Source organism: Rhinoraja longicauda, chromosome 32, assembly GCF_053455715.1.
Source record: "Rhinoraja longicauda isolate Sanriku21f chromosome 32, sRhiLon1.1, whole genome shotgun sequence".
Taxonomy (NCBI): domain Eukaryota; kingdom Metazoa; phylum Chordata; class Chondrichthyes; order Rajiformes; family Arhynchobatidae; genus Rhinoraja; species Rhinoraja longicauda.
The window spans coordinates 22,819,996-22,841,874 of NC_135984.1; the positions used below are offsets into that span (position 1 = coordinate 22,819,996).

General features: G+C 45.5%; 1 protein-coding gene across 1 annotated transcript in view; it reads right to left on the reverse strand.

The window, feature by feature from the left end:
* The window catches only part of LOC144608723 (arginyl-tRNA--protein transferase 1-like), a 90,846-nt gene that overhangs the window by 9,570 nt on the left and 59,397 nt on the right, over nt 1-21,879 (reverse strand). Inside the window, exons 4-11 of the mRNA XM_078426754.1 lie at nt 20,783-20,886; nt 18,582-18,761; nt 17,224-17,549; nt 12,097-12,225; nt 9,517-9,549; nt 8,004-8,185; nt 6,300-6,399; nt 1,752-1,872 (exon numbers count right to left, since the gene is read on the reverse strand). Coding sequence (XP_078282880.1) covers nt 1,752-1,872; nt 6,300-6,399; nt 8,004-8,185; nt 9,517-9,549; nt 12,097-12,225; nt 17,224-17,549; nt 18,582-18,761; nt 20,783-20,886 — 1,175 coding nt within the window. The remainder of the gene's footprint in view (nt 1-1,751; nt 1,873-6,299; nt 6,400-8,003; nt 8,186-9,516; nt 9,550-12,096; nt 12,226-17,223; nt 17,550-18,581; nt 18,762-20,782; nt 20,887-21,879) is intronic.

The following is a 21,879-nucleotide window of genomic DNA, read 5'->3' on the forward strand; positions in this document are numbered from 1 at the left end:
TCCGCGCTGTATCTCTAAATCTAAATCTAAAAAAAATCCAAAAAAAATCTAAAGATTTTCATTGTATCTCTCTGTACACGTGACAATAATAAGCCAATGGCAATACCAATAATTAAGGCACAGAGTGTAAAAGATGTCTGCTGAACACTTGTCTGATTTCTTCTGTAGTGAGAGAGTTCAATTCTGGTCCTCACTTTATAGGAAGGTTGTGAAGGCAATACAGAGAGTGCAGAAATGGTTTATGAGAATTGTTCGTAGAAGGAAGGATCACAGTTGCAGGGATAGAGGGGAGATATTGGGAGATATTACACACCGGGGACATTTTACAGAAGCCAATTAACCTACAAACCTGCACATCCTTGGAATATGTGAGGAGATGGGAGCACCCGGAGAAAACCCACATAGTAACAGGGAGAACGTACAAACACTGTGCAGACAACACCCGCAGTCAGGATCGAACCCAGGACTCTGGTGCTCTGAAGCAGCTGCTCGACTGATGTACCACTGTGCCGCCCTTCAAGAGAAAAGGTCCAAGGTCTGCAGTCAGGTTCTTTGGAAGGTTGGGACTTCACCTTATCATACGGGAGGACCATTCAGTCAGCTGATAATGTTGTCTTTTGTATATTAGTTTGTTACATTGTAACTGCTGTAATCATTTTTAGCCATTTAAATTTAACAGCGCAGGCATTCTTTATACTTTAGTACATTGCAACTGTCTGTAACCTTGTTACATTTGGATGAAAGATAATGGTGGCGAGATAAGGAAAGACATAGGCCTTGGGGTGATGGATGGATGTGAGGGATGGACTAGCAGGGAAATAAGGGTGGCGAAGTATGAAGGGATGTGAGCATTGAGATAAGGATATATTACTGAATGGGATTTAATGGTGGCGGGACAGACGGGTGACTGCAAAGAAATGAATGACTGAAGAAAGGAGTGTGGGTATGAGGTAATGTAAAGAAGATAAGGTTTGGAATAATCCTATAAACATAGACTGCACGATGTACTAAGTGGGCAGTCAGGTGGTTGGCTTCCTGATTGTTCCAGCCGTTGTTTGCAAATAAAGGCTTTTAACTTCTCGAAGAATTCTCCGTGTCGCCTGTGTTAATTTTGAGGATCAGAGAACCACAACAATAACAGGTGAGGGAAGTTGTTCCCAAAGCTTGTGGTATGTGCTTTCAAGCGTTTGGCTTCCGCCCAATGGGAGAGGATGGAAGAGGGAATAAGCAGGTTGTGATTCTGTTGGCTGCATTGTCACGGCAGCATGAAGTTTAAATGGATTTGATGTTTAGGAGGCAGGTCTACATAATGATCTGGACTATATCCACCACTTTTTTCCAATGGGCTGAATGGCCTCCTTCTGTGTTTAGTTTAGTTTAGAGATATAGAATGGAAAAAGGCCCTTTGGCCCACCGAGTCATGGCTGACCAGCGGTCACCTGTACACTAGTTCTATCCTACACACGAGGGACCATTTACAGAAGCCAATTAACCGACCAACCTGCACGTCTATGAAATGTGGGAGGAAATCGGAGCACCCCTGAAGGAGACCCATGTGGTCAAGGGGAGGATGTACAAACTCCATACAGACAGCACCCATAGTCAGGATCCAACCTAGATCTCTGGCGCTGTAAGGCAGCAACTCTACCACTGCGCCAGCGTGCCATCCTGTGATGTAACCATACTATGAATCTAATATTCTATGATCTCCAATGGCTGCAGATAATAGATTGATTGCAGTTGACACCCACCTGACTCTTCCCCATCGTAAAGCCGTGCAAACTTGCTTAACTCCAGCTTGGGTAGGCATTGTTCTACGGACACCCAGTGCCCAGTGACAGGGCACAGCAGCTCTGTTGGCTGGTAAAAGAGCTACAAAGAAAAACAACAAAGATTAACCCAGGCTCAGTTCAACGGACCAGAATAAAGCCTTCAAGAAACTGTGTGGGAGTTTGCACATTCTCCCTGTGAGCATGTGGGTGCTCTGGTTTCCTCCCACAGTCCAAATATGTGTGGGTTTGTAGGTTACTTGACCAGTATAAAATTGGCATGTGTGTCACGGTGGAGTTGCTGCCTTACAGCACTTACAGAGTCAGAGTCAGGTTCGATCCTGACTGTGGGTGCTGTCAATAGACAATAGGTGCAGGAGGAGGCCATTCGGGCCAGCACCGCCATTCAATGTGATCATGGCTGATCATTCTCAATCAGTACCCCGTTCCTGCCCTCTCCCCATACCCCCTGAGTCCGCTATCCTTAAGAGCTCTATCCAGCTCTCTCTTGAATGCATTCAGAGAATTGGCCTCCACTGCCTTCTGAGGCAGAGAATTCCACAGATTCACAACTCTCTGACTGGAAAGGTTTTTCCTCTTCTCAGTTCAAAATGGCCTACCCCTTATTCTTAAACTGTGGCCCCTGGTTCTGGACTCCCCCAAACTACGTTTGTACGTAGTTTGTACGTTCGCTGAGATGTTCGGTTTCGTCCCACACTCCAAAGACGTACATGTTCGTAGGCTAATTGGCTTGGTATGAATGTAAAATTGTCCTGAGTGTGTGTAGGACAGTGTTAATGTATAAGATTAACTGGTAGGCGCGGACTAGGTGGGCGGAAGGGCCTGTTTCCTCGCTGTATCTCTAAACTAAACTAAAACCTGCGGCACAACTCCGTGACATTGATACTTTATGATCACATGTGACATGTTACAGTGCGATTCATTGATTTGCACACACAATATGCAAAGAGTGGCCACAGAAAGGGCGCTGACAATGTCATTGAATGTGCCCCCGTCACGTGACAGCAGCACCTGTGACAAGATGGTTCTACCTGTAACATGATGCCATCATCGCCCGTGGCTCAATAATACCACCGTGACATGTTTAGTTTCGTTTAAATAAGTTTATTGTCACGTGTACCGAGGAACAGTGCAAAGCTTTTTTGTTGCATGCTATCCAGCTTGAAGTTTAAATGGATTTGATGTTTAGGAGGCAGGTGCACGTAATGATCTGGACTATATCCACAATTTTTTTTCCAATGGGCTGAATGGCCTCCTTCTGTGTTTAGTTTAGTTTAGAGATATAGAATGGAAAAAGGCCCTTTGGCCCACCGAGTCATGGTGGACCAGCGGTCAACTGTACACTAGTTCTATCCTACACACTAGGGACCATTTACACAGTGCGATTCAAAGACTATTTACACAGTGCGACACAAAGACCATACATTATTACAATAAAGCCATCCACAGTCTACAGATACAGGATAAAGGGATTAACATTTTTTAGTGCAAGATAAAGTCCAGTCGAGTCCGATTGAGGGCCTTCAATGAGGTAGATGGTAGGTCAGGACTGCTCTCTAGTTGGTGGTAGGATAGTTCAGTTGCCAGATAACAGCTGGGAAGAAACTGTCCCTGAATCTTGAGGTGTGCGTTTTCACACTTCTGCACCTGATGGTGCCATCTCTTGTGATACAATGACTTCCACCGTGACATGGTGATCATATTTGTGTTGTCAAGAAGGTGTTCAAGGAAAAAAGGAGAATCAAAATCATACGAAGACATTGCAGAGTAAGAGCAACCATTATGGGATTTTAAAACACATCTTCCAAACTCGTTTACCAATGAAGACTCACGTGAAGGAGTACGAGACCGGTTTCAGTATAAAGATAGACACAAAATGCTGGAGTAACTCAGCGGGACAGGCAGCATCTCTGGAGAGAAGGAATGGGTGACGTTTCGGATCGAGACCCTTCTTCAGACTGGAGTTACTCCAGCATTAGAGGCAGATAACATGTTCCCAATGTTGGGGGAGTCCAGAACAAGGGGCCACAGTTTGAGAATAAGGGGTAGGCCATTTAGAACGGAGATGAGGAAGAACTTTTTCAGTCAGAGGGTGGTGAAGGTGTGGAATTCTCTGCCTCAGAAGGCAGTGGAGGCCAGTTCGTTGGATGCTTTCAAGAGAGAGCTGGATAGAGCTCTTAAGGATAGCGGAGTGAGGGGGTATGGGGAGAAGGCAGGAACGGGGTACTGATTGATAGTGATCAGCCATGATCGCATTGAATGGCGGTGCTGGCTCGAAGGGCTGAATGGCCTCCTCCTGCACCTATTGTCTATTGTCTATTGTCTATTTTGTGTTTATCGTCAGTTTAAACCGCAGTTCCTTCCTACACACCCGTTTCAGTACAATTGTTTATCCCATCTGAGAAGGCTGTGGTAAGGCAGCTGCTTTGATGTGGGAATTTAGCTCTGCACTTTGGAAAGAGAAATCAAAAGACAGATCATAATCTAAATGGAGAGAAACTGCAAATGAATGAAGTACTACTCTCAAATCCTCCGTCACCATCTGAGCAAAAACTTTTTCAGTCAGAGAGTTGTGAATCTGTGGAATTCTCTGCCTCAGAAGGCAGTGGAGGCCAATTCTCTGAATGCATTCAAGAGAGAGCTAGATAGAGCTCTTAAGGATAGCGGAGTCAGGGGGTATGGGGAGAAGGCAGGAACGGGGTACTGATTGAGAATGATCAGCCTTGATCACATTGAATGGCGGTGTGGTTCGAAGGGCCGAATGGCCTCCTCCTGCACCTAACGTCTACTGTCTATTGTCTACATCTGCTCCCAAGATGTGGCTTTCTTTCCATACGTAGACACCTGAGATGTCCACATCCCCGGGCTGCCATAGATGGATCCCTCACCTGCTTCTCTTCTGTGTCTGAGAGTTCTGCTCTGGCTCCCTCTCTCCCCAGGTGCAGCAAGGACAGAGTTCCCCTGGTCCCCCCCCTGGACTCCACATCCAACACATCATCCTCCGACATTTCCACCACCTCCAATATTTTCCCACCTCTAATCCCATCTTCCCATCTCCACCCCTTTCTGCCTTCCGCAGAGACTGCCCTCTCCACAGCTCCATAGTTCACTCATCCCTTCCCGTTTTGGAAATAACGCATTTGTTCCTTTGATACCAAAGCTTGATTTACACACGTGTGTGGTGGGGATAACGCGTTCAAATTTACTACTGACAGCGTAGTCACGCATATGCTTAATTTACCTGTTCTCGAATTACACGCCACACGTAAAAAGCAAGGTGCTTATCTTTAATAAATTGAGGTATCGAGGGATATGGAGAAAGAGGCGAGCATACATGAGCCTGTCGAAGGTATCACAAAATGCTGGAGTAACTCAGCAGGTTACAGGAGCCTGAACACATTACATGGTGGGGCAAGCATGCAGTGCCTGACAGCCTGATCCTGCTCCTAATTTCTTGTGTTGAATTTGTGAACAAAGAAACAAGAAAATGTTTTACTGTCATGCGTGAATTCACTGTGGATGTTATGGAGTAAATGACCTTAGTTCAGTTTAGTTTAGTTCGGAGATACAGCGCGGAAACAGGCCCTTCGGCCCACCGACCAGCGATCCCCGTACATTAACACTATCCTACACACGCTAGGGACAATTTACATTTAGACCAAGCCAATTAACCTACAAACCTGTACGTCTTTGGAGTGTGGGAGGAAAACGAAGATCTCGGAGAAAACCCACGCAGTCACGGGAAGAACGTACAAACTTTGTACAGACAGCACCTGTAGTCGGGGTCGATCCCTTGTCTCAGGCATTGCAAGCGCTGTAAGGCAGCAACTCTACCGCTGCGCCACCGAGCCGCTTGTGGCATATATATAACGTAGATAAAGTCATCAAAGGTTTGGCCGCTGAGTTTATTGATGGCACAAAGTAAATCTTGAACGTAAATTGTGAAGTGGAAGGAAAGAATCTAGAAAAGGATGTATGTCACCAGGTACAGCAACACGTCACAGGTACCATCTCCATCTTACACAGTGACTGAGACCTTCGCTCTCCCACACGAGGAAACGTCCTCCCTGCGTCCCTCACGAGATGCCTCGATAAGTGATTGGAAAACAAATGCAGGATAATTTGGAAAGTAGTGAAATTGTCCATAATCGAAATAATGTCTTCAGTGAGTTTCAGTTCACACTCAGTTCAGTGAGTTTCTATCAAGTGCGACCTGAACCATTTTCTGACTGGGCCAAAGATGAATTCTCATCAAAGGCAGGGATGGAGAGAAATATCAATGTCCATGATGACCACAGGGAGAACATGCAAACTCCACACAGGCAGCACCAGAGACGAGGATCCAACCCAGATCACTGGAATGCGAGGCGGCGGCACTGCCAGATGATGCACTGTGCCACAGTGGCACAGGAACAATACTCATTCTTAATTTGCAAATGATTTCTTACCAGAACCATGCATTGCCAGAATAAAAATGGCCCGAGCGGAGCTGAAGACCATTGTGCTTACCTTGTATTTTACTTTAACACACGAGTGCACGTAAGGGCCCAAGTAGTAATACTTCATTCTGGGAACCTTCTCGTTCAGTCTTTGGGTTAGTGCTATTTCCCTGGAAAACAGGAGAGAAAGTGTCACTCGTAGCAGACTTTCAGGTCTCCCGCTCAGATCAAACATTGGTTCATTGCTGAACAACCCCCTTCGTACTTTTATTACCTGGATGCTGAGTCAGAAAAGTATTTTGAGGGAGGAGATAGATTGCTGGACGTTGAGGGAGTCCAGGTTTACAGGGTCAGGCGGGATGGAGGACCTAAGGTCAATGTCAGCCATGATGGTGTGATATGGCATAGAAACAGGCCCTTCAGCCCATCATGGTCATGCCAACTATCAAGCTCTCATTTCCGTTCAACACACACACTGGGGATAATTTACAGTTGCCAATAAACTTACCAACCCTCACATCTGTAGAATGTGTGAGGAAATCAGAACACCCAGAGGAAACCCGTTAGAACGTGCAAACTCCACATGGACAGAGACGGAGGTTAGGATCGAACCCAGGTCTCTGATGCTGTGAGGCAGCAGCTCTAGCCACTGCGCCACTGCGATGTCCATCTTATTGAATATCCCATCCTGGACCGCTCCTGTTCCTGTTTAAGGCCTGGACATGGTGTGGCCCAGAGCTTTGTTCACTGCCTCACACTAACTGGGGTGTGTGAAGAGGATGGGGAAGGAAGCTGAGGCCAAGATCTATGGGATTGGCAGGAAGCCCCCCTGCCTGAAATGGCATCACTGACTCCCACATTCCGAATGCAATCCCAGAAACCCCATTGTGGTCCGGAGCTGGAAGCTGGAGGGGCAGATGGGAGCAACAGCGAGGAAAAAGGAGGTCATGTTATGTTGCCTGACCTCAACATGATTCTTGGAGATGAATGGGGAAGGGGTGTAGGGAGAGGTGAGGAGAACACAATCACTCTGTATTTGCTCTCCTATCCCTTGAATTAAGTTCCTCTCTGCCTAGATGCGTCCAGATGCATTCGCTAACTTGGCCTCTTCATTCTTCATAACCTGGACATGTCCAAAACTCTGTTAATGTTGCTTAACTCTGCAAACATTCATCTCCCAACACATTTCATCATGCTCATCACTCTGTTTTACACTGGCTCCCAATACGTCAACAACACATGTTTACAGTTTCCATCCTATCTTGCTCTTTTCATTGAGCTTTTCCATTGGAAAGCTGGTTTTCCATTATAACAAACCACATCTGTCAAAGTGTTTGATGCAACAGAACTCAGGTTGGGAATCTGAATGTGAAGGCCACCATGTTTGGTCAGCATTGTAGGTGAGTTTACAATCACTAAAATGAATAACTGGAGAATTATAGGCAACAAGTCCACATTTCCCAATAGCAAAGTTCCCTGCAATAGGGATGCCAAACATGAAACATTTGCTTTTGTCCATTTGTCTTTTGTGAGGACATAAAATGCTGGAGTAGTTCGTCGGGTCAGGCAAAATCTCTGGAGAACATGAATAGGTGACGAATCGAGTTGTGACCCTTCTTCAGACCTGATCGGAAATGTCACCTACTCATGTTCTCGTGGGATGCTAGCTGACCCGTTGAGTTACTTCAGTAAACTCTTCTTTACTCTACTGTAAACCAGCATCCGCAGTTCCTTGCTTTCCCATTTGTCTCATCTTCTGTTCGCTGAATACTACCTGAGAGCAGAGTAGACTCCCAGCGAGAGAGAGGAGTAATCTGGATCATAGCACAAGTACTGCGAGTTAATTCCTTCAGGTAGTATGTCCAACAGTCCAAGAGCTATAATCTTCCCGTCCAGCAGGAACTGTTCAATGAAGGAGCCATAGCCAGTATCTGGGCCATCCGCAGGGTCCTCCCCCTATCGGTGAGATGACAGAAACAAGGTAAATGTACTTCCAGAAACTAGACAAGCCAATTCTGAATCTCACTCTAACTCCATCACAAAAAATACTAATTCCCTCTTAACTCATATCAGGCACTGAGATCAGATTAAGCACGATTTCAGTCCTTGGAACGAGAAACAATGTTTCCCAAGTCCCACAAGTTGAATCGTTTATAACCTGTTCTCATTGTTTCCCAAACTGGGAAACTCTAATGAGTACTTTTGTAACTTTGTCAGTGCCAGAAACAGTGGCGATTGTTTGCATATTTGTGTAGAATATGCAAAAGCAAAGAATTTCACTGCACCTATAGCGTGCGTAGGTACAATCATAGACAATAGACAATAGGTGCAGGAGGAGGCCATTCGGCCCTTCGAGCCAGCACCGCCATTCAATGTGATCATGGCTGATCATTCTCAATCAGTACCCCGTTCCTGCCTTCTCCCCATATCCGCTCCGCTATCCTTAAGAGCTGGTACACACTCTTACACACATATACACTGGTATGAAATGTCACACTGAAGTATCATTGAATTGAATCAAATAGCCCCGTGGTTGTACAATTAAAACATCTGGTGAATTAGAGAGCTTTTACTTGAAATATGTTGTTGTTGATAGGAAGCTTCCATGAATCATAATCACCTGCTTAGGCCCACTGGGGCCAGCAGTTATTTATGTGCCTGTCTATCCATGTCTGCACATACAAGATCTTTAAACCTTCACCAGCACTAATTATATTGATAAAAAGAATTAATTTCATGGGAATATATCACACCACAATTACTGCCAGCTGCATTTTTCTTTAAATACAGATTTTTTTCATTCACTCTTCAAGTTGATATCACTTGTAGGAATTAAAAAATATTTTCCCTCTTGTCATAGAGCCTGGAGAATGAAGAACGGAAATCCCTCCAAATGATTCCCATTAAATTGCACCCTCATTAGTCACCATGTGGGTTAGAGTTGAGGGTGAATTTTCCAAATATTTTTTGCCCTTGCTTAGACCTTCCTCCAGATATAATTGAAGGAGATAAGACACAAAATGATGGAGTAACTCAGCGGGCAGGTAGCATCTATGGATAGAAGGAATGGGTAACGTTTTGGGTAACTTCCTTTTATAGTTTTATTTGTTTATGAGGTATTTCTGAAGGATTGGGATCTTTCCCTTCTATCTACAGATTATGATTGGTAATTAGTTATTATACCCACAAGTTAGCCAATATGAGATTACTATCCAACGCCTAACTAAATATCCCCACAGTAGCCACTACTGCAGGGAAAACGAGCATGGGCTACAGGTTCTACTCACCAGAAGTGGAGTACTGCAGAAGAACCTTCTGTACTGCAAGAAATAAATGACGGTCAGTTAGGCAGATTAGCACAGAGGAACCCCCGCTCTTGTACCTCCTCTCCTCTTTCAGCCACACCCAGTGGATGCATGGCCTTTATGGACATTCTTAAAAGATGGGTCCTTCCACCAGTGTTTTAGATTAACTCATTGGGCCAGGCAGCATCTGTGGATAGGATGTTTCAGGTCAGTACCCTTCATCTCTAGTCTGCAGAAGTGTCCTGACCCGAAACATCACCGATCCATTTTCTCCAGGGATGCTGCCTGTCCCGCTGGGTTACTCCAGCACTTAGTGTCTTCCCCCCCCCCCCCCCCCCATCAATTTAAGTTCTCCTTGGCAGCCTTGGACAGGTACATGCATTGGAAAAGTTTAGGGATATGGGCCAAACATGGTCAGGTGGGATTAGTGTAGATGGGGCATCTTGGTCAGCATTGGCAAGTTGGGCCGAAGGGCCTGTTTCCGTGCTGTATGATTTTATAACTCCATTCATTTCTTGCACAAGTTGCCTCCATTTCACATGTGACTGTTTTTGTTTTTGCGAGCTCTTTGTTCATTAGTGAAGAACGTCAATGCCTGGAGATGGAATGGTTTGTGCTGAGACATATATAATCAATATCAATGACTTATGGTCAGGGTGGCAGAGGTTAGTAGCCAAGCCTTTGTTCTGTTGGGAATGAAATGTGCTAACAGCACAATCAATGAGGGTAAAGGCCATGAAGGTTGAATTTTATGGAGTAACTAATGATTTGACCGCTTTTCAATGGGGAACGGACACGTTGATAGATTTAGAACCGCTGATCAATGATCCTATTAATATGTTCAATCTCGATTTGAATTCTAATGGTAGAAAATTCTTGTATATAAACGGCGACTTGTAAACTGTCCCAAGGAATTTTTCCCACTTTATTTAAACGGAATTATAAGTAAAATTAGGGCAGCACATTGGTGCAGTGGTAGAGCTTTTGCCTCACAGCGTCAGAGACCCATGTTCGATCCTGACTTCAGATGCTGTCTGTGTGGAGTTTACACATTCTCCCTGGGACCGCGTGGGTTTCCTCCGGGTGCTCCTGTTTCCTCCCAAAGTGGGATAACAACGAACTAGCGTGACCTGGTGAACGATGTTTGCTGTGGACTCAGTGGGCAGAAGAGCCTGTTTTCATGCTGTATCTCTAAACTAAAACTAAATCAAACTAAAACCAAGGAGCAAATTCCTGCCCTCCAACTCTTGGTGAGGAACATGACATGACACGACTACTCGCGACACATTCAGGTGCACATTGCATTGGGCATACAGACTGATTAAAATTAACATCTAACTCCAGACTTAAAGGCAGGTTCTTCCCCACCTATATCAGCCTCTTTCACACTGCTATAAGTACCAGAGAGTATGATGTTTTTTGGTGATGTTTTCCAATCTAACACCAAAGAGTCTTTTACATTAATTTTGTTTAACATCTTGCCTGGTAAATGACACCTCTGATAAGACAAGCCTCTCTCAGACAGCACCCAACTAGTTTTAGTTTTAGTTTAGAAAGACAACATATAAACAGGGCTTACGGCCCACTGAGTCTGCGCCAACCAATGATCAATTGTACACTGGTTCGATGTAATCCCATCCTACACACTACGGGAAATTTTACCAAAGCCAATTAACCGACAAACATGCGCATCTTTGGGAAGTGGGAGGAAACCGGGGCACCCAGAGAAAACCCACGCAGTCCCAGGAAAAATGTTCAAACTCCGTACAGACAGCGCCTGCAGTCAGGATCGAACCCGGGTCTCTGATGCAGGAAGGCAGCAACTCTACCACTGTGCCACCATGCCGCCCGGACTACCAGAGGAGATTTTTGGACATCTCTATCCGAAACAACTCTTGAACCCATAAACCTGAATCATGGATGCTATCAACTTATTACCTCTTTCACATCACCTTCCCAGAGGTGCTGCCACATTACTCTTACTCTTAACTCAATCTCATTCAGTAATTCCATTATGTGCTGCAACATTTTCCACTATAATATTTGCCCCATTCTCCTGTTTTGCACTTGTCGTACTTATTGTTATATCTATCATTACTCTACATATACTGTTTACTCTGAGGGTTTATTGAGTCATAGTCATACAGCGTAGAAACAAGTTCTTTGGCCCAACTTGCCCACACCGATCCAACATGTCCAATCTACACTAGTCCCACCTGACTGCGTTTGGCCCATATCCCTCTAAACCTATCCTATCCATGTACCTGTCTAAACATTTCTTACACCTTGCAATAGCACCTGCGTTTCTTGCGAACAAGGAATTTCATTGTGAAATGTGCTAACAGCACGATCAATAAAGCCAACAGCCATGGGTGCAGCAATCTGTGAGTGGGTTCAGCTCACTTCCCATGTACATGCTGATGGTGAGGAGGTCACTCATTAACAGAGTGGTCCAAGATAGGGGAGGGTCCCCTATATCAACCTCACACCCTACGTCCACAAGACCAATGTACGTTACAACTCCAACCATCACTGTCAGTGTACATTTGGTGCAGTTGGTACCTCAGCTTCCGAAGCCATCTGCTCTGTGTCTTTGTGCACATGCATCTGGTATCGTTTGTACACCTTGTAAGATTCACCAAAGGTGGATTGTAGTTCAGGGCTGGGTGGAGAAAGTCTCAGCAACTTCACCTGAGGAGAGCAAATATTAACGGGAAATAAGCAAAATACAACTGATATAAACAGAGAAAATTCTTGAAATACTCTCAAAAGGCCAGGCAGCATCTGAGGAGGGAGAAACGGTTAATGTTTCAGATCCGTGACCCTTCATCTGAACGGGAAAAGTGAATGTTAGATGTGATGGGAAGGGCCAAGAATGGAGGGAGCAAGGGACTGTCTATGATTAGATGGAGACCAAGACCGTCCAGGTGAGTCTTTTTGGTGTGTTTTTGGTGCCTTCTGACAGAGGCTGATGAATCGTGGCTGAGCCATGGCAGGGGGGTTAAAAAGGAGATGAATGAGGGGAGCGGTGGGAAAAAGAAACACCAAACTGGAATTATTCACAATCACTAGAACCCTGAAATAAAGGAACTGCCGGAAATACTTAGCAAGTCCAGCAGCATTTGTGGAGGGAACAAACACTGGTACAAGTTACAGGTAGGTGACATTATAACAGAACTAATCAGTTAGAGCATAGAAAAGTACAGCACAGAAACAGGCCCTTCATCCCGCAATGTTCATGCCGAGATAAACTATTCTCATCTGCCTGTCCATGATCTCTATATTCCCTGCATAAACGTGTGCCAATCTAAAAGCCTCTCAAATGCCACTATTATATCAGCCTCCACTACCGACCCCCGCAGTGCATTCCATGCACCCAGTGCCCTTGCTTCATACGTCTCCTTTAAACTTTGCCTCTCTCACCTTAAACTACGCCCCCCGTCTTTGAGATTTCCAATACAGGAAAAAGACTCTGACTGTCTACTCACTCTATGCCTCTCATAACTTTATATTTTTCTTTCAGGTCTCCGTTCAACGTCCGGTGTCCAGAGAAATCAATCCAAGTCTGTCCAACTTCGTCCTGCAGCTAATACCCCCTAAACCAAGCAGGAAACAATATGTTAACTGCGGCACGGTGGCGCAGTGGTAGAGTTGCTGCCTTACAGTGAATGCAGCGCCGGAGACTCAGGTTCGATCCTGACTACAGGCGCCGTCTGTACGGAGTTTGTACGTTCTCCCCGTGACCTGCGTGGGTTTTCTCAGAGATCTTCGGTTTCCTCCCACACTCCAAAGACGTACAGGTATGTAGGTTAATTGACTGGGTAAATGTAAAAATTGTCCCTAGTGTGTGTAGGATAGTGTTAATGCGCGGGGATCGCTGGGCGGCATGGACTCGGTGGGCCGAAGGGCCTGTTTCCGTGCTGTATCTCTAAATCTAAAAAAATCTAAATCTAAAAGGCTGGTTATCTGAAATTGTTGAAAAAAGCACTATGTCCAAAGGTTGCAATGTGTCTCGGTGCCAGATGAGGCGCTGTTCCTGGAGCACACCTTGGTCTTTGCTGGTCAAGATTACGAGGACAAACAGGTCAGAGTGGGAATGAGATGGAGAAATGAGGTACGGTGGTGCAGCGGTAAAGTTGCTGCCTTACAGCGCCAGAGACCCGGGTTAGATCCTGACTACGGGTGATGTTTGTACGGAGTTTGTACGTTCTCCCCGTGACCTGCGTGGGTTTTCTCTGGGTTCCACATTCCAAAGATGCGCAGGTTTATTGGTTAATTGGCTTCTATAAATTGTCCCATGTGTGTCCCTAGAACAGACATACGGGGTCGCTAGTCGGCACGGACCCGGTGGGCCGAAGGGCCATTTTCCACTCTGTATCTCTAAAATTGAAGTGACTGGTCCCTGCATCAACCTTCTGGACTGAACACTCATTCTGACACATGGGATGTGATTTAAAATAGAACACAGATCACCCTCTCTCTTTCAGACAGCACAAACTGTTGTATCACCCGCACTGTCTCCATCTCCACTCGACCACAGAGCTTCACTTTGTTCCCCCAACTCCTGCACCTATTTGCTTCCCAAAAAGCATTTGTTCCCTTCCAAAGAAAAGTCATCGACCCGACACATTAACTCTGTTTCTTTCTCCGCAGATGCTGCCTGACCCACTGAGCATCACCAACGCTTTCTGTTTTGATTTCACAGCATTTGCAATTTTACACTTTTAAAAATAAACCTTATGCTCCTCTTTTGATATTTAGATCACGGTTTTCACGGTTTATTTATAAACACGGGGACAGATTGAGACCACATGGCCCCTCAGGGTTGCTCTGTCATGTAATTAGGTCAATCTTGATCTATAATTCAGTTCCCTTTGCCCATCTTTGATCTGTCTGACACCGACCAGAGTCCAATCCTAGCCTCGGGTGCTGTTGATGTAAAGTTTCCATATTCTCTCTGACTGTGGGGGTTTTTGATGCAAGCTCCTGTTTCCTGCCATGTTCCAAAGATATGCTGGTAGGTTAACTGTAAATTACCCCTTCGTGTAGATCATTGGCAGAAAGAATCAAAGGGGTTTTGATGGCGAGAGAGACCAAGTTGCAGGAGGGCAGTGAAATCTGCAGGGTGAATGGGATTGCTTGCATTCAATCTAGTTTGGTTTCGTTTAGTTCAGAGTTACAGCGTGGAAACAGGCCCTTTGGCCCTCCGATCAACGATCACCTGTACACTAGTTCTGTCCTACACACACTAGGGACAAGTTACAGAAGCCAATTTAACTACAAACCTGCACGTCTTTGGAGTGTGGGAGGAAACCGGAGCCCCCGGAGTAAACCCACTCAGTCACAGGGGAGAAAGCGCAAACTCTGTGCAGACAGCGCCCGTAGTCGGGATTGAACCCGGGCCCCTGGCGCTGTAAGGCAGCTACTCTACCGCTGCGCCACTCCTAGCATGGACACCCCACCCCAGTTTCTGCAGCTTTGTGGGGACAGATTTCCTCTACCATCTGTTAACTCAGCTTTAAGAGTGAAATATTTACACACATTCGAGTCATATTCCATGGAATTTAGGTTACCGAGTGATTTGATTGCAGTTTTCGGGATATTAAGGGAAATCAACAGGGTAAATTTATCTGCTTAGGACAAGAGACATGGTCTAAAAATTCGAACCAAACACTTCAGAACCAGTTAGAAAGCACGTACTTGTGAAAAGTGTCAATACTACACAATCCGCAGGCATTGCCACTTTCATTTCACTGCACATCGTGTATGTGTATGTGACAAATAAACTTGACTTGACTTGACTACTGTGGAAATGACTGCGTATACAGCACACGGTAATGCAGCAATGAGATGCTGCCTTACACAACTCTAGCAACCCTAGTTTGATTCTGATTTTGTGTGCAGTTTGCATGTCCTCCCTGTGACCACGTGGGTTTACCCGGGTCTCTGTTTCCTCTCGACATCCCAAAGGCGTTCTGGTTATTAGGTTTCGCAAAAAAACTACAGATGCTGGTTTAAATCGAAGGTAGACACAAAATGCTGGAGTAACTCAGCGGGTCAGGCAGCGTCTCGGGAGAGAAAGAATGGGTGACGTTTCGGGTTGAGCCCCTTCTTCAGTCTGAAGAAGGGTCTCGACCCGAAACATCACCCATTCCTGCTCTCCAGAGATGCTGCCTGTCCCGCTGAGTTACTCCAGCATTTTTGTGTCTACCCTGGTTATTAGGTTAATTGGTTATTGTAAATTGCCCTGAGTGTAAGCGAGAGGCAAGAGAATCGGTGTGGAGTAGACGTGAAGGCGAGAAAGAAAAGATCATAGGGAAGTAAGTGTGGGAACGGAACGCATAGGAATGCTGTGGAGAGCTGGCACAGATTTGAAAGGCTGAATGACGTCTATCATTGTTGCAAGTAAAAATAACATGGGAAATGGTGATTGATGCTTGATCGAATGTTAATGTGAAAGGTTGCCCCTCAGGTTCCTATTACATCTTTCCCCTTTCACCTTAAACCTTTGTCCACTGGTTCTTGATTCCCATATTGACTGGGAATGCTACTCTCTGGCAGCTAACAGGTGTGCACTCAGGAACTGTGCACTGAGCATGCATTACATTTGTTCAAGGATTTAGGATACAGAAGTACATTCATCCCACCCAGTACTGCTGGCTCAGAAAGACACGTGTATCTGCCCATTTTAATCGCATTTTGTTTTCGATGAACAGTAGAGGTCTATGTCGTTGTTTGCTCCCACTTGCACACAGCCTTGGACTCATTGCCCTCCCTTTACTCATCTGTTCACTGTAAAACTGCTGACTAAAGACAAGGTGCAGTTGCCTCATTGAGCCACTTCCTCGACTTGCTTATCACCATGAGTTTAAAGAGTCCCTGAGACACTCTTAAAGAAATGTATAAAAACACAAGAAGAATAGGTAGGTTAAATGGTTAGAGTCTTTTAACCAGAGTGCAGGAATAAAGAACCAGAAGACATAGGTTTAAGATGAGAGGTGAAAGATTTAATAGGAACCTGAGGGGCAACTTTTTCATCAGAGAGTGGTGTTATATGGAACGGACTACCAGAGGAGGTATTGAGGCAGGAACTAAAACAGCATTTTAAAGACATTTGGACAGGTAAGAGGATATGAAAGGTTTACAGGGCTGTGGGCCAAACGAAGGAAGGAGGGACTAGTGTAGATTGGGGCATCGTGGTTGGCACGGACGGGTTTTGCCAAAGGACCTGTTTCCATGCTGCATGACCATTCTTTATCAACAATGAATAAACAGGTTATGTAAGAAGGAACTGCAGATATGATTTACACCGAAGACACAAGATGCTGGAGTAACGCAGCGAATCAGGCAGCATCTCTGGAGAAAAGGAATAGGTGACGTTTCGGGTCGAGTCGCTTCTTCGGACTGAGAGTCAGGGGACAGGGAAACTGGAGGTATGAAAAGGTTCAGAACAAACCCAAAATGTCACCTATTCCTTTTCCCACCACCCTCTGAGTGAAGAAAGTTTCCCCTCAGGTTCCCATTGAATCTGTCCCCTCTCGCCTTAAGCCTATGTCTGCTGGTTCTTGATTCCTGTACTCTTTTCTCCAGGGACGCTGCCTGACCCGCTGAGTTACTCCAGCATTTTATCTATCATGAACAAAAACAGGTTGCTCCTTGATGAATGGGATCTGGCGCACAGACTCTTACCTCCAGCTGGTGCAAGGCAGCGACTGGCGTGCTCTCCACTAGGAGCTCCTCTAATGATCTAGTGCGACTGGGTTCAGGCGTGGAATGGAGTGGAGGTGGGATGGGAGATGGGTGCACAGCGTTCATGGAGGTTTGTGACAAGGATGGCGGAGGATCTTGTAAAGGAGCCGGTTCCTGACCTGGTGCCTTGTGCTCCGTCAGTCCCACCAGTTCAGACTCTGCCGGTTCCAGCTCCGCCTGCTGCCCCCTCTCAGGGGTCTTCAGCAGCTCCCTGCGGCTCTCCTTGGCCTTGCGGCACGTGTGGATGTGTGGAGCCCTGTCTTCAACTGGGGGAGAGAAACGGACTCGGTCAAGTGGCTTTAGAAAACACATGGCAGCAAGTCAGGTCAACTTTGCACAGGTATGGTGAGGTACAGGTACAATGGAAATCTGCTGGCAGCAGCATCACTGGCACATAGGCCCAAACGCACTAAAACCAATTATACACCAAGTACATATAACCATTGTAAAAGGAATACAGGAATACTTCATTGTCACATGTGACAAGGCACAGTGAAATTCTTTGCTTGTATATCCAATGTGTACAAATAGCGGCCACCTACGGCCCTGATAAAGTTACAAAGCACGCTGGCTCCCCCTTCTGTCCCTGTTCCCCCCCTCCCCCCATCCCCCACACGACGAGTCCCCATTGTCCTTCCCCCTCCCTCACGGTGGTGTCCCCATGCCGGGTATGTAAGGAATGGCGGGATGTGGATTATATACAAGCAAATAAGACTTTGTCTAACATAGTGTGTAGGAAGGAACTGCAGATGCTGGTTTAAACTGAAGGGGACCTCATTGAAACTTACCGAATAGTGAAAGGCCCTGGATAGAGTGGATGTGGAGAGGATGTTTCCACTAGTGGGAGAGTCTATGATCAAAGGTCATAGCCTCAGAATTAAAGGAATTAAATTCATTAGGAAGGAGACGAAGAGGATTTTCTTTAGTCAGAGGGTTGTGAATCTGTGGAATTTATTGCCAAAGAAGTCTGTGGAGGCCAAGTCAATGGTTATTTTTAAGGCAGAGATAGATAGATTCTTGATTAGTATGGGTGTCAGAGGTTATGGGGAGAAGGCAGGAGAATGGGGTTTAGGTCAGCCATGATTGAATGGCAGATTAGACTTAATGGACCGAATGACCTAATTCTGCTCTCATCATTTATGAACGTCATATCTATCCATCTTTGGTCTAACATAAAACTAGTGTGAATGGGTGATCAGTGGTTGGTATGGACTCGGTGGGCCGAAGGGCCTGTTTCCATGCTGTATCTTTATAAAAAAAACCTGTTGCAGCAGTTGCAAATGATTGGAGGAACTCACCTGACCACGGCTGGCTGTTGTTCATATTCCGCTGATCCGTTACGTGGTTTACCTCTGACCAGTTTCCATCAGACCCGTCAGGAAACGTCCAGGGTGTCTGTCCTGTGGTCAACTTCCCCTGCCCGGCTCCACACACTTGTTCCTCTTTATGGCACGTGGTGTCCTCTTCTGGGCTGAATGCTTCAGGACGAAACAAATCACACTGATCACAGTGAAGAATTTGGTTTGGTTTGGTTTCATTAAGAGATGCAATGTGGAAACAAGCCCTTGGGCCCACCGAGTCCGCCCGACCTGCGATCACCCGTAAACCAGTTCTATCGTACACACTAGGGACAATTTACAGAAACCAATTAACCTACAAACCTGTACGTCTTTAGAATGTGGGAGGAAACTGAGGTACCTGGAAACAACCCAAGCGGTCATGGGGTGAGTGTACAAACTCCGTACAGACAGCACCCATGGTCAGTATTGAACCCAGGTCTCTGGCGCTGTAAGGCATCAAGTTTACCGCTGTGCCACTATGCTGCCATTATTAACAGGAGCAAAGTCACATTCACGGAAAATATAAAAACCATGATTAAAATTTCCGCCATTGCTTTTTTCTTTGTTGTTATTTAATTTCTAACTTGTCGTTCTGTCCAAGTTTCACTTATTGTTTAAAAAAAAACTCAACGTCTAGCACTTTTAGGTTGGCACAGTGGTGCAGCGGGTAGAGTTGCTATCTCACAGCGCCAGAGACCTGGCTGCCATCCCAACCGCAGGTGCTGTCTGTGTGGAGTTTGCACGTTCTCCCTGTGACTGCCTGGGATTCCTCTGGGTGCTTCGGTTTCCTCCTTCGTCCCAAAGACGTGTGGGTTTGTAGGTCACCTGGCCTCTGTAAATTGCCTCTAGTGTGTAGGCAGTGGGTGCAAAATTGGGATAGCGCAGAACTAGTGCGAACGGGTCCGTCTGGACTCGGTGGGCTGAAGGGCCTGTTTCCATGCCGAATGTCTAAACTAAAGTTATTCGTTCTGTGAGCCAGATCCCCAGTTGCTAGAAAATTGGTGGCAGACCTGTACATTTTAGAAGTACTTCATTTTTTTGTAGAATGCATTGGGATCACAGGTCCTGCCATTTGAATGCATTTTCTTTTCCTCTAAACATATTGAGCAGCTATGAACAAATAACCTACAATTAAAAATAGCTGCATTTAGGCCAACTTTTATACACCATGGATTCCACTGATGGTAAATGACAAATGAGGCATTCACCTATTGATTAGCATCGTCAGCTGAGATTTATGTGTTTACTTGGGCACCAGAATGCGTGCTGATCTTTTATAGATTGTGCCCAGATTCTGTCACTTGAACAGGCAGATGTTCCTCTTCTCCCAGCAGAAGTTGGCGTATCTGGCAACGTGGCACTGGCTTCTGCTCTGATGTTTGCTGGAATGTGCCATCCAGACCTTGTAGTGAGACTGATGCTGAGGATCTCCTGACTATGGGTGCCCCTACTGAGCCAAAGCTGGAGTTCCTGCATGCTCCTGGCAATAAGCCAAAAGCATCCTGGACGCTAGTGTAGTTTAGTTTAGAGATACAGCGCGGAAACAGGCCCTTCGGCCCACCGAATCCGCACAGACCAGCGATCCCCGCACATTAACACTACCCTACATGCACTAGGAACAATTTTACATCTACACCAAGCCAATTAACCTACAAACCTGTACGTCTTTGGAGTGCAAGAGAAAACCTACGCTGGTCACGGGGAGAACGTACAAACTCCATACAGACAAACACCCGTAGTCAGGATCGAACCCGGGTCTCTGGCGTTGTAAGGCAGTAGCTTCACTGCATGCAAGGAGATAAAATCATCTCTTTCAGTTGTAGAACTAACACTGATAGTTAATTTGGGTATCGAACGATTGGGACGTTTACAATCTTTCTGCAAGTCCTTTCTTTCAACTGACACGAACTTACTATTATTGCTAATATGTAATTAAAATGAACTGCAGATGCTGGTTTATACCAAAGATAGACACAAAATGGTGGCGTAACTCAACGGGTCGGGCAGCATCCCTGGAGAAAATGGGAATATTTCGGTTCGGGACCCTTCTTCCGACTCAAGTCTTCTTGAGTCTTCGTCATTCTCTAGAGATGCTGCCTGACCCGCTGAGGTACTCCAGCATTTTTATGTCTGTCTATGATTATTGCTGTTATACTAACCAACAGTTTCCTTCACAAAAGCATCAGGTCGTGTTAAATGCTTCCGCATCTTCTTCAGAACCCGCCGCTGTGACCGCGATATCCGAAAGTCCAAGACGTGGCACCTGTGAGAGCAGTCAAGGGGAAGGCAGTCAGTGCTGGAACATACACACAGGCACCCTTTGGGGTGTTAAACACATCTGGCTTTTAAACACTACAAGCTCCAATAAGCTCTATACTACATAGACTTTGGGCATTGGTTTTGTCTTTCTGCACGATCATCGTTTGTTTTTTATGTGTACATATGTGTGCGTGTGCATGTGTGTGCGTACAGGTATAGATATATAGATTATATATATGTGTGTGTATACATGGAGGTATATGTGTGTGTGTGTATATATACATATATATATATATATATATATATATATATATATATAGACACTTAACTTTATTTTCTTGTTCATTATATTGTTTACAGTGTACAATGTTTACATATTCTGTTGTGCTGCTGCAAAGTAAGAATTTCTGGAACATATGACAATAAAACACTCTTGAATCCAGTAGGACAGAGTGACGTGTGATTTTCAGCACAGAAAGAGGCCACTTGCTCCACACTTGCCTCTCTCAGGCTACCTCTACACATGCCGTAACACATCCTTCCGTTTCTTCAGGCACTGAGCCTGACTCGTCTTTCCAGATTGTGCTGTTTGGCCCTTCTCTGGTTGTTTTTCTCGAAACCAGCCTGATAAACCACTCCCGGTTTCCAGCCCTGGCTTTCCTCATTATGCCTGATTCAAGTTAATTGCAGCACGGTTTGATAAATAGTTACATCTCTTGCACATCTGACTGGGCCCTCAACATCAATGGGCAGTCGAAAGATTTCCTCACTGTTGGCCAAGCAGCCAATTTTTGTTTCATCGGCAAACGTTGTTCATGTTCAACTTGTTAATACGTGCCACAAAAAGCAAGGGAAAGAGTAGTGAGCCCTGTGGAACTTGACTGGTAACAACCCTTCCATTCACTCTAACACCCACTAACCATCCTGACGCTATGTTACAGACCTTGCACTGGAGATTGGGGATTAGAATGGCAGTTCTTTTCAACGTCATTGACAC